The sequence below is a fragment of the Sabethes cyaneus genome, chromosome 3 (assembly GCF_943734655.1).
Source record: "Sabethes cyaneus chromosome 3, idSabCyanKW18_F2, whole genome shotgun sequence".
NCBI classification, from domain to species: domain Eukaryota; kingdom Metazoa; phylum Arthropoda; class Insecta; order Diptera; family Culicidae; genus Sabethes; species Sabethes cyaneus.
The window spans coordinates 37,156,423-37,170,353 of NC_071355.1; the positions used below are offsets into that span (position 1 = coordinate 37,156,423).

Genomic DNA, 13,931 nt, shown 5'->3' on the forward strand with positions numbered 1-13,931 from the left:
CGTAGCTTGAGCGTCGGCACGTTTTCTTTCAGGAGTCTCCAAATTAAGCAAACGGAAGCGTTCCTCATCTGCCGGAAGGTTTCTCTAGAATCGAACTAGAATTAGTGAAACAAAGTCACTAACACAAACTATTGCTTTCCTGCTACCTTACTGAAATTAAAGATTGTTTTTATTACCCATGGTTCACCACGTTGAAGGGATTTCACCAATTCAATCCTATTTTATTAACAGCACAGCTTTTCACTACACTTCTAATGAAATGGCAAGCATGCGTATTAATACAGAGTCGTATTATAACCGAACACTACAGTTGCAGCACATTTTTCCAACACAGATATCAAATTCGCCGAGGTTTATTCGTCTCGCAGTAAAGACTTTGCGATCTGTTGGGGCAACGAACTTCTGTCATTTTTTCTGGCACACTTCCCTAACACAGACATCAAATTGGACTAGGTTTAATCGCGTTCGTAAGAAATCTGTTGGCACGAGGGGACCTAGTCACTCTTTCTGGCGTACTTCCCTAACACAGACATCAAAATGGTCCAGGTTTAATCGCTGTGTTAAGAAATCTTGTTGAAATGAGGAAACTTTGTCACTTGTTTTGGCTTACTTCCCAAGCACAGATATCAAATTGGTATAGGCTTAGACATCGTAAAGAATCTTCCAACCAATCACGAAGCGAGAATTCTGGTAAAACGTAGATTCATTATTTTCAATTTTTCAATAGTTCAACATTAAGAATCCATACTTTTTTCATTTGGGTCAATTCCTAGAAGATTTTTCGATCGATTGGTGTAAGAATATTGAAAATCGATCGGAAAACCGCTGAGCTGTTAGTAGTAGTAGTAGTAGTAGTAGTAGTAGTAGGGGAAAGCCACCATCATTTCAAGGACTTGCCAATGTATGTGGGTAGAATTACAGTAGATCCAAATTTGATTATCAAATGAATTTCACACTAATGCTGTTACAGAAGGGCCAAAAGGGATTGGGCGGACCCACAAGCAGAGGCACTTGTGCGCATTCCGGGGTTATAAGAGTCGCCTTCCAGCATTAGGATCCTTCCATGTAATAATCAATTTCGCTATACCAACTTTAACCCACGTGATGATTTGTTTGTTTTGAATTGAGAAGTGCCATATTTGCTTCAGACCTTAAGGATTCAGGTTGGCAATCCACTCCGTCATCCAGCCTTCCACATTTATGATATCAATAATAATACTGTTAATATATGATATGATATTAAGATGAAATGTGGTATAAATGATAAAAATAGAACAATCTCACCAGCAGTCCTTCGTATGGAATAGAGTAGCGTCCTTTGGGTTCCATAAATGCTTCTTATTTAATTTTAATTTTTAAAAGTTAATTTAATTTTTCATTCTGGTATCCATGTGCAGTATTAAAACTCGTTTTGGCCAGTTTTTACTATATAGCAGGAGATGCTTCATAAGCTAAAACGAAAAAAATAATTAAAATAACTTATTAGGCTTACCTATTAGCTAGGCCGTGTGGCTCCGCCGTCTGCCCAAAACCGCGGTTTTGAGACCAGGCAGCCGGGAACCACCCAGCAACGCACCTCCTATCTTGGCTACTCAATAGAGCATTACCAGGTATGGCCACGTGGAGGCGCTAGGTAGGGGCTTGGGATGGCTAGAGCTATATTGGACGCTCATTTGCCTTCCCCATTTCATACCCCGGAAAACCGCTGAGCTGTTAGCGCTCAAAACCTTTCATTTTTCGTGACGCTCGCATTTTTCGATTTTTTGGAATGACACCCTATCTCAAAACTTGCCATAAGACGTAGTCCTACGTCAAAAGAGCAAGGGTCCACGTTTGCTCCCCTGTGGTTCGCCAGAGATGTTGCTGAACGAGTCGGAAAACTCGGATGTATCTGATCTTTACACACAGCCTACGGTGCACGCTATGTCTGAAGGGTGCGATTATGCAACTTTGACGTACATAAAATTTTCTTTCACAACGTGTTAGTACAGGTTTCCACGATTCAGAATATGCTAATTTTAAAAAAATCCATCGGGAAAAAATTGAAAAAAGTCAATTTGAATATTTTAGCTGTAATCAACCGGGTACAGGTGTACGCACTAGTAATTCCATGAGCAAAAGTACTCCGATGTTGATCAAACTTTGTGGATTTGTGCTTTTTATGAAAATTTTAGACCACTTAGGATGGTGCTAAAATCATCATCTGTGTCATAACACCTCTTAAATACTTAACTCTCGGATACTTTTTCATTTCAACGAATCTGACAATGAGAGATTTTCTTCGTGTCCCCTCTCTTCCGCTTTTTACGGCGATACTAATGCATTTTAGCACATCAGCTTTGCACGAATCGGTTGCCGGAATCACTGGCTAACTAAATGTTTTGAAAATTTTCTTTTCAATGCTTTAGTTTCGCCGTATAAAACGGAAGAGAGGAGACACGAAGAGAATCTCTCATTGTCAGATACGTCGAAATGAAAAACTACCCAAAAACTTTTGAATCGCTCAACTGATTACAACAATTTTGATAGTAGTCGGAAGATATATTAGTGAGTATCTAATAAAAACGATGCATTGTAACCTATACTAATTTTTTCGAATAATATTGGTTTGAAACCCAAATCATCCAAACCATGACATGATTACAAAAACCTTGAACATGTTTCCATGCAATGACAACAATAAGATCCCAGCTTTTGTATTTTTTTGAAAGCTTAAAAGGTTAAAGCGGTAGGGAAAAGTAATGAAAATTGTTTGGGAACGGAGGGGAAAGAGTGGAAAGCTTGGTTCGACCCATTCACCTTCCAGCTTTGGACAAAAGGTAGGAGTTACAACGACAACTTGTTATACGTAGCTACCAATTACCCCCCCTCCCCCTTACCTTTCCACTCTTTCCTAACCATTCCAAAAAATAGTTTTGTAAAGAAGAAAGATAGTGCTTACAAATTATGTTGCGGCCATCTTAGATCTTAAACAAAACCGAGTGATGTGGCAAAAAGTCGATTTCTTGTCATAATCTAATATGGCGACACTTGGAATTGTCGCTCCAAAAATTTTTTCACCTAATTTGAAAGCCTCATCCTTTCGTTTTACAAAACCATGTCATTTGTTATTTGTTTATATAGCAAATTTAGGGAATATCACACGATAAAAATGTTAAAGTTAGCCAAAAATCAACTCTTTTTAATACTGTTCTGGTCACTTGGCGAACGAGGGGTCCACTGTTTCGAGTTATTTCAAGTGAAATTCTCCATATTTAACAATTTTCATTCATCAAGCACAAAAATTTAGATATTTGAAGATTTCGTGGCAGTAGTGGCATTCAAAAGTTAAGTATTCAAAAGAAGGTGTCAAGACTATGATGCTGATTTTTGGGGCCAACCCAAATCAAGAGGGGGTACCGTAAGCGCCAAATTAAAAATACGGGTCTAAAATTTTCATAAAAAGAACAAATCCACAAAGTTTGAGCAAAATCGGAGCATCTTTTATTATGGAATTACTAAGTCACCTGTACCCGGTTGATCACAGCTAAAATATTCAAATTGACTTTTTTCAATTTTTTCCCGATGGATTTTTTTAAAATTAGCATATTCTGAATCGTGAAGACGTGTACTAACACGTTGTGAAAGAAAATTTTATGTACATTAAAGTTGCATAATCGCACCCTTCAGACATAGCGTGCGGTGTGTTAGGTACGAGTGTAGCCACATGCAGAATGGTGCGGAAACTCCCAGCTTTTCCAGCCTAGCAAGGACTCGATCAAACGCTGCTTTTGGGTCCTTGTACACTGCATTAATTTGCACTTCTTCATTCGTGTGGTGCAGAAAAATCTTGAAGTAACGAATTATTCAACAGAGTTCCTGAATTCATTGGATTTGTCAAAATTTCCGCCACAAAATTCATGACTGAAGGTTGGATCTGTCATTATCATGATCCATAACCTGAATCAACCAAAATTATGGAATAGAACAGGATTGGTTGTGAAGCAGCCGAAGAGTAACGTTATTCAAGCAACGAGACTTAATTGTAAATTCAAGAGAGAAGAAATGCTCAACCTAAGAATTCCATTGTTATCAGCCGATTCACATCTCGAGTTCAAACGTATTCAATTTCTGGTTCGCCTTGCGTTTGCCATGACAATAAACCATATTCGCATGGCCAATTGTATGTGGCATACTCGGGCGTTGGAAAGCCTTCGTCTCTGTATATTTGTGCGTCGGACAAAAGAAGAATCGACCATATTCTTATCGAGGGCCGGTTTTTCTCGAACATTATAATATCATAATATTTGAACAGCATTTTTGACATTTCCCTAATACATCGCACGTTTTCTTTCCGTGCGTTCACGATAAAACTAAAGGAATGTACGGAAAGAAAACGTGCGATGTATTAGGGAAATGTCAAAAATGCTGTTCAAATATTACGAACACGCCCGCCATTACTTACGTTACTTTAGTGGCAACGGTCCGTTACCGATCCTGCGCCGAACGAATTATCGTCCTCCAGTACCGTCGGTCCTGGGCTGCCGTTCTCCAATCCCCACGAACGTCTTCGACAGCACACACCCACCGGGTGCGGGGTCTGCCTCGGAGTCTACGGCCTCTTCCTGGTTCTCTGCTGAAAATAATTTTGGCTACTCTTTAATCGGTCATTCTGGCCACGTGTCCAGTAGAGATGGTCGGGTATGAAAATTTGAATACCCGGACCCGACCGCAACCCGTCGGGTACGGAACGGGCCCGGGTACCCGACCATCTTTGGTGTTAAATGTGGTCAATAGAGATACCCGACCCGACCCGTACCCGGTTTCAAAAACAAAAATTAAGAACCCGTACCCGACCCGAACCCGCAAATTATTTTTTTTCAATACCCGAACCCGGCGGGTACGGGTACGGGTGCGGGTTTCGGGCAAATTTTCCGCTACCCGACCATCTCTATTTTCACTATATCAGCATATTTGTATACTTGGTACAGCTCGTGATTCATGCGTCTGCGCCACACTCCATTTTCCATTTTGCCACCAAGTATAGATCACAGAATCTTACGCTCAAAAACCCCAAACACTCGCCGATCAGCTTCCTGTAGCGTCCATGATTCGTGTCCGTAAAGGGCCACCGGGAGGATTAGTGTTCTGTAGAGCGCCAGTTTTGTGCGAATTTGCAAACTACGGGACTTCAGCTGGCTACGTAATCCGTAGAAAGCCCGATTCGCGGCTGCAACTCGTTTCACTTCGCGGCTTACATCGTTGTCATATGTCACGAGTGTACCAAGGTATATAAATTCCTCCACTACTTCATATCGTTCTCCATCTAACTCCACCTCGGCACCAACACCACTTGGGCTCCCACGTTTCCTAGCAGCAACCATGTACTTCGTTTTGGCGGTGTTAATGGTAAGTCCCAATCTCGCAGCTTCCCTTTTAAAGGGCCTGACGACCTCTTCCACTGCTCTACGGTTGATTCCGATGATATCGACGTCTTCCGCAAAGCCAAGAAGCATGTGAGATTTCGTGATGATAGTTCCGTTCCTTTCCGCGCTGGCTCTTCGTAATGCACTTTCCAAGGCAATGTTGAATAGCAGGCTAGAGAGTGCATCCCCTTGCTTCAGTCCATCCAACGTCACGAAAGCAGCTGAGGTCTCACCCGCTATTCTAACGCATGTTTTGGATCCGTCCTGCGTCGCACGAATCAGCGTAACTAGTTTCGTCGGAAAATCATGTTCTAGCATTATCTGCCACAGCTCATTTCGTTTAGCTGAATCGTACGCCGCTTTAAAGTCCACAAACAGATGGTGTGTCTGCAAGTTGTACTCCCGGATTTGTTCTTCCTCCCAGATGCTGACAATGATCCGGTGGATTGCTTCGTACAGCCGCTCGCTCCTCGCTTTTAGAAGTTCAGCCGGGATACCGTCCTTCCCAGCAGCCCGTTTTTCTCGTTTTTCAGTTCACTGATTGCCTTTTTAACCTCCTCCAGTGTTGGTGGCTCCACAGCTTGACCATCGCTTACAATTTCTATCCTGTCCCTGCTGACCGCATTGACGCGCATTGACCTCTCCATTCAATAGTGCCTGAAAGTGCTCCTTCCACCTGGCTACTACCGCCGTTTTGTCGGTAAGCAGGTTGCCAGCACTATCATTGCACATCACAGGCATGGCAAAATTCCTGCATCTCACCGTTTTATAGAAACTCCGCGTGTCGTTGCTGGCGTATCGCTCCTCTGCGCCGGCGAGCACGTGCTCCTCGTACTCGCGTTTCTTTAGATGATGGATTCTTTTTTCCGCAGCTCTAGTCTCTCTCTATCTCTCTCTGTTTGGACGCGTTGCCGCAGTCAGCATGCGACTCCTTGGCTGGTTCTTTTCATCTGTCACTCTCTGGCATTCGGCATCAAACCAGCTGTTACGCTGTCTTTCACGCGTCGTGCCTACCACTTCTCTCGCTGCTGTTTGGATGGCACCATGGATGTTCCTCCACAGCCCATTTATATATTCTTCTACCTGCTGTTCTGCGATTCGTTGGTCAAGCTTCCTGGCGTACTCCACTGCTACGCCGTCTGCCGTTAACCGCTGGATGTCGAAACGCAGCGTCCTCTCAGTACGAGCTTACGCCGTGTTCGACAGCCTTGCGCGAATCTTACTCACTACGAGATAGTGGTCAGAGTCGATATTTGGTCCACGAAAAGGCCGAACATCGATAACATCCGAAAAGTGTCGACCGTCAATCAAGACATGATCGGTCTAAGAGCTAGAGTCTCCATTTGGATGCCTCCAGGTGTGTTTCCGAATATTCAAACGTGGCAAGTAGGTGCTACAGATGGCCATCCCTCTGGCCGCGACAAAATTTATGAGCCTCAGACCGTTATCATAGGTCGACAGATGCAGGCTATGTATTTCAATAACTGGACGGAAGAATTCCTCCCTCCCGATCTGCGCGTTTGCATCTTCGCTAATGATTTTCACGCGTGTTTTGGGCACTCTCCAAAGGTCCTCTCAAGCCTGTCATAAAATTCGTCTTTAGCATCATCGGATTTATCATTTGTCGGTGCGTATAAGTTGATTAGGCTATAGTTGAAGAATTTTCCCTTAATACTCAACACGTATATACGGTCATCTACAGGCCTCCACCGGATAACTCGTTGCTTCTATTTTCCTAACACTACGAAACCGGTTCCATGTTCTGCTTTTGCCGCCACTGTAGTAGATGTGCTGCTTGAAAGAAGTGCCTGCAATAGGTTCTACTGCACGGAACTCCCTTTCTCCGGAATTTGGTCACCGAACTTCCTGAATAGCAGCGATCTCCACTCCGAGTTGATGCAGCTCTCGAGCAAGTAAGCCAGCCCGTGCCGGTTCATGGAAAGTTCGGGCATTCCAGGTACCAAGTTTCCAATTGTTATCCATTAATCGTTTCCTTGTCCCTTGCCGTGTCCTATACCGATTGTTCCGTCCTGGATTTCCTTCTTCGTTGTTCGTGGTAGTTGAGTTTTCGGTATACTACCTCACCGGGGTCGCGATATCTACATCCCGCTGATGGGTCTGCCATCTTAGGTATAGCTTGCGGGATACAGCATTTCATATTCAGCCGCCCGTTCCGAGACAGACGCTGTGTGAGCCGCCCCTCACCTGGAGAACAGGCGCACTAGTTCGCACCTCCTAGCTGAGCTGCTCCAGTAAGTACATGAAGCATTTCCGGGTAAGGCCATTGAGCGTCATCATTTGACTTAGATCTGCGTGGAGGCGCCAGGTGGGAGCTTGAGAGAGCCAGAGCTATGTTTGACGCTCCTTCCAGGTAACTCTCTCCATTTCATTCATTTCACCCGCCATTATGGCTCGTAAAAAGCTGGATAAACGGAAGCCAGAAGAATAGGGCTATAAATCAATGCGTCAAAAACCAAATATGTGGTAAGAAGAGGCTTTTAGAGAAAGCAATGTTTGCCTCCCACGGACAGTTACTATTGACAGCGATGAACCGGAAGTGGTTGTTGATGAATTCGTATATTTGGGATCTCTGGTCACCACCGACAATAGTACGTGTAAGGAGATTCAACGACGCATTCAAACTGGAAATCGAGCTTACTTTTCCCTATGCAAGACATTTCGATCAAGGGGCATCCACCGTCGTACAAAGCTAACGATATTCAAAACGCCAATCAGATCGGTAGTCCTCAACGGACTTTCTCAAAGGGCTCCTTTCTCAAAGCAGCTTTGCTCACGAAAGACATACGTGTACGAAAGGTGTTGCGGACTATTTTTGGCGGAGTACAAACGGATAGTGGAGAATGACGTGGGCGTATGGCGACCAGATTGTAGCCGACTTGCGTGTGTCGAGACGCGAAACGAATTGGCGACGAATACAAGGGAGAGGAACTCTCTCCCTTGATACGGTAAGACCCTCCCCTGCTATCGGCTGGTAAGTAGTACGGGCCCCTGATACCAGATTTGCAAATTTGTCCGCAAAATACAGACTTCTACAGCCTGTTTGTAAATCGTAATAAAAAAAATTCAGATATCTGCTGTTTTTTATGGGGTTTCTACGTTTGGTGCGGCATTTTGTCCACTACCTAAATTTTTTACATATTTACTGAAAATGTGGGTAGATCATTTTTTAACCAGAAAATTCGAGCAGCCTTTGCTCAAGCAGTTTGTTTCTGTTCTCGAGTAGGTAGTTGCAGCAATTTTTTTTCACAAAATTTGGCAGCTCTGGTACAGACTGTCAAACGAAAATACAGTCGATTAGGCTCCAGTTACGTTCGGCAAATTTTATTTTATAAAACTTACTGCGTTAAAAGGATAAAAACAATTGATTTATTGGAAGCCCAGGTAAATTACGTAGAATTATTTTTGGATTTTAATGCTTATTAAAAATTCGAAGCGCCTGGGATGGACATCCCACAAGAAAGTTTAGTTTTTTATGACCGTAATTATTTATTTTATGAAACATGTTTCTGTAAAGAAGCCGCATCTGTTCGAACATCAAATTGTTACTTTATTTTATTAGGAAAAATGTTGGCAAGCAGGATTTATTGCAGATAAAATATTGAAACGAATTATTATAACTTTAAACTTTCTGTGTCGACGTAAGAGCATCACAATATCAAAAATAATCGCGGATAAGCCATAACCAAATTTGGAATAGTTTTGAGTATTGTGTTTTGTGCCGAGTATTACCTAGTTTTTTTTTAATGTATCGAAAATAATGAATGGTCCATGTTTATTTTTTTCTTACAGAGGGCGGCCAACAACATTATTCATCGGATTTTGTCACACTACCGGACATCCAGCTGCAATGGAGGGTCGAAATAAACAGCGGGCTGGCAATGAGGTACGCGCAGCACCCCCCAACCAAGACCATTTTCGTATCAAAGTAGAGGAAGGTGTGATGAACCTCGATCTAAGCCTGGCTGCTGAACAACCGTTCGACATTGGAACTTTTGCTAGTAATAGCTACGAGCGATGCAAGGCAGATTTCACCCAACAGGACGCTGGTGATCACGATCAAAAGACGCTAGATCTAGAGCAGCAAATAGATAGAGCATCGAAGGCACCATCCTGCGCGGTTTATCAAATTGGTAGATCAGTGGCAATGGCGGTAAGTTTGGCATAATTTGCGGAGGGATATTTTTTACAAACTATTTGTTTTTACAGAATGAGGATAATGATTTGATCAAATACGATGCTGGTAGCAACCAGCGAGAAATGGCTAATTCAGGGAAGCACGAATGTGAAAGCTGTGGCAAACGTTTCCCCAAAAAGTTGCATCTTAAACGTCATATGCGATGTCATTATCGCGAAACATTTCAATGTGATGATTGCGGAAAGAAGTTTAAAATGAAAATTTATCTCGAGAAACACTGTCGCTTGCATCAGGATCAAGATAAACACGAATGTGACATTTGCGGTAAAAAATATGCTGACACGCGATGGTTGAGTCAACATCGTCTCGGGCACGTTGGAGAGAAACGTTACGACTGCAAAATATGTGGTAAGGCATTTAGGGGAAGCTATGGTGTCACACGACACATGCAAACGCACAGCGATGAAAAACCGTTTGGCTGTGATTTGTGTGATAAGCGATTCGCGACCAAACAGAAGGTGGAATATCATCGCCGACGACATAGTGACAATCCGTTTTTCCCGTGTGAGACATGCGACAAGAGCTTCTACACTAACTATGAACTGCAAGTCCACTTACGGCGACATACCGGCGCAAGACCCTATATATGCAAACTTTGTGGAAAAGGTTTTGCTTATAAGACTAGTTTGAATGATCACGAGCAGAGAATACATCTGCAAAATAAGACCGTGGGTAGAAGATCGAAAACGAAACCTGTGAAAATCAACAAAGCATTGTATGATGTAGAGACAGGCCAATCGACTACTAACGGAGCAAAAGCTGAAGAGGGTACTAGCAAAAAGCCCAGTTCCCCTGGTAAAGTGAATTATATTTGCGAGTTCTGCAGCAAAGGTTTTCCCACTAGAAGAGGTCTCAATCAACATGTTCTTCTACACGATACAATAACTAAACCTCATGCTTGCAAAACTTGTGGCCTAGCATTTCGATATAGGAGCTACCTGGTTGAGCATATGTATACTCACTCTGACGAACGACCTTACAAGTGTGAAGTTTGCGACAAAAGTTTCACACGGGTAGAACGTCTTCTGGCACATTGTAGCACCATGGACCATACTCTCACTGACGTAAAGCTTTTTAAGTGCGAGGTTTGTAACGAGAAATTCACGTTCAAGAAAAATCTCATTAAACATTCACTCAAACACAAAGTTGGAGCTAAGCCGCATGTTTGCAAAATCTGCGGTAAAGGATTTCAATATAAAAACATTCTGATTAGGCATACGTGGGGTCACGCTGTCGAACCACCCTACAAATGTGAAATCTGCAACAAACCTTTCATGCAAGAGAAAAACTTCCTAGCACATAATCGGGTGCATCCAGTCGAACACATTTGCCATATCTGTGCAAAAGTATTTCATCAGATGAAAGACTTAGAACAGCATGTATGTGTCAAAGACCAATCGGTTTCAGATTCAAAGCTTATCATCGGAACAGCAGAAAAACCGCAGCATCTCTCTGATGAAGAGCAATCAGTTTCAGAATCGGATCCATTCGCAGAAACGGTTGAGACTTCGTCTGATGATGAAGATAAACCTATTCCAGAGTTGTACCTAATGAACGAAGTAGCAGATACACCACAGCATCTCTCAGATGAAGATCAATCGATTTCAGAGCCGTACTTAAAGAATGAAGCAGTAGAGACACCGCAGCATTTCTCTGATGAAGACAACACATTTACAGTAGCGGTAGAGACAGAACTGCATCTCTCTGATGAACACCAATCTATTGCAGAACCGATCCTATCCAATCAGGCAGTAGAAAGTCCCGGCGAACCGCCGGCAGTAACCGGCGAGACGCAAAGTCCCACTGATAACAAAAGTTTTATGTGCGAAATCTGTAGCAAATGTTTTCCAACTAGAAGAGGTCTCAACCAACATGTTGATCTACACAAAACAACAAGCAAGCCTCATGTTTGTACAATGTGCGGCAGAGGATTTCGATACAACAGCTACCTGGTTGAACACATGTTGACCCACTCTAGCGACCGACCGCACAAGTGTGAAATCTGCAACAAAAGTTTCACACGAATACAGAGGCTGCTGGAGCATAATCGCATCAAGCATCATAGTACTGCCGACGAAAAGAGTTTTGAGTGTGAAACCTGTAACGAGAAATTTACGTTCAAGAAAGATCTCATTAAACATTCACTCGAGCACAAGAAGGGCAGTAAACCTCATCTGTGCAAAACCTGCGGTAAAGGCTTTCGCTATAAGAGCTATCTGGTTGAGCACATGTTGCGCCACGAGGATGTAAAACCTTTCACGTGTATGATCTGCAACCAAGGCTTCATCAGAGAAAAGCTCTTACTGGCACATATTCGGATGCACACGGCCGTACACAAGTGTGAAGTTTGTGAAAAAGTGTTTAATAAACCGAAAGACTTGCAGCACCATCTCCTCGAGCATGCCGTTATGTGCGATATATGCGGCAATTCGTTCAGTAGAAATTACATTAAGAAACACAAACAAATACACAGCGGCGCTAGAAAGCAATATCCGTGCGAGCTGTGTGGCAGGAAATTCCTCACCCGGCATGACATGAAAACGCACCTGGAGCGACACACCGGCGAGCGGTCGCACCTGTGCGAAATATGCGGTAAAGAGTTCTTCACCAAAGGCGAAGTTAGGCATCATATGCGAGTTCACATTGGGCGACCACGATGAAAAGGGCAATCGGTACTAGGGCAAAGACTATGCTCACATACATAAAGGTAATCATCATCTTTCATTTTGTAAATTCGATTGGAAAATCGAAACTTTGTATTTGAGAATAAGGCCGAACACTGCGGCTTATTCTGACTTCTATCATCCTACATGCTACAAATTAAAACGGAGAATAAAAATTAATTACTTCAGTTTACAAGATACAAACCGAATTTTATATCACATCTTATTAATACTATGTAGAGCTATCATTCATTTGAACTTTACCGGCAATGGATTGGACCAAGAATGGGTTTGACCCATGGTTTTAGCCCCATTGTTCAGGTTTATTAGAGATACTTTCTTTCGTAACTAATTTCTTTAACTACGACAATCTATAAACTATAAACGGTTTTCCGGACAGACTGACGCGACTGATCAGAGCTACATTGGATCGAGTGATCTCTGGGACACTCTCGACTTCTCGAGTCCCTTCGAGACCCGGCGAGGGTTGAGACAAGGTGACGGTTTACCCTGCATGCTGTTCAACATCGTTCTTGAGGGGGTGATCCGACGAGCGGGCATCGAAACGAGAGGCACGATTTATACCAAGGCACAGTGGTCCAATCAGCGAAATACGTGATCGTGTGATATTGCGCCAAAACGTGAAGTTTTTCGCATATAGTGTCTTTAGGAACATTTCTTGGTATAACAAGCCCCTTCTTGTGAGAGAAATCTTTGGGTGATTAATTCCCTTAAAAGTGAGATACGAAATTTATTTTCTCGTATATTCGAGATACAGGAATATTACTTTTGGCAAAGTTGTAGTAAATATCAATGCAAACAACTTTGTCAAAGACACTATACTTGTATCTCTTCATGGAAATTTTCTATGAAGCGTTATTCGTGGACAAACCCTTTAAAACAGTTTTCAAACCCTGACTTATTCTGGTCAACTTTTACGTGTTCATAGTGTTCTAGAAAGTTGTTCATCTTGCTAAAATAAACGTTTTTGTAGAACATTATTATACGTGATTTTCTGCAGTTTCGGAGATTTTGAGCATTTTTGATAAAAAATAGTACTACTTTGAGCTTAAATATTTCCCAAAGTGGCAAATGGTGGCAGACCAAACAACTCCTACTTAAAAGTACAACAAAAAACCTATAAAATCAAGTATCAATTGACTATCTGTTTGTATCCTCAAAAGTTATAGTTGTTTTAAAAATCCTTCTCAGTCATGTTTATCGAACAATTAAAATGTACTTCGGATGCAATAAACGCCATTTTGTTTATGTTGACAATCTCTTTCTAACAAGTTGAGTTCCCAGCCATTTTTTCGCCTATTTTCGAGTCGAAAATGAATGTAGACTGAAAATTATTTGACGCAATTGTGTTCAATACCTTCGATCGTAGAGTGACTATATACAGAGTGGCGACAATGTCAAAATTGGAATGATAATTATCTGTCAGTGTCATTCCAATCGAGCAGACGACCTATCCAACGCGTATGCAGGAAAGAGAAAGAAAAACCTTGGAAAACCCGCATTGCATACATTTGGGATGACTTGTCGCCACTCTGTATATAGTCACTCTACTTCGATCGGTGTCTTTTCAAAAGATCCCACTCATAATGGGCTGGTACCAAATGGCCGAAACACAAATGGTCGAAT

At 42.4% G+C, this 13,931-nt stretch overlaps 1 protein-coding gene across 1 annotated transcript; it reads left to right on the forward strand.

Annotated features, from left to right (window-relative positions):
- The first annotated feature begins 8,792 nt into the window (after window positions 1-8,792).
- On the forward strand, window positions 8,793-12,446 carry LOC128742401 (zinc finger protein 850-like). Its single transcript, XM_053838750.1, has 3 exons — window positions 8,793-8,807; window positions 9,216-9,576; window positions 9,633-12,446. The coding sequence occupies exons 2-3, from the start codon at window positions 9,274-9,276 to the stop codon at window positions 12,279-12,281; spliced, it is 2,952 nt and encodes a 983-aa protein (XP_053694725.1). The 5' UTR covers window positions 8,793-8,807; window positions 9,216-9,273; the 3' UTR covers window positions 12,282-12,446.
- The last annotated feature ends 1,485 nt before the right edge of the window (window positions 12,447-13,931 follow it).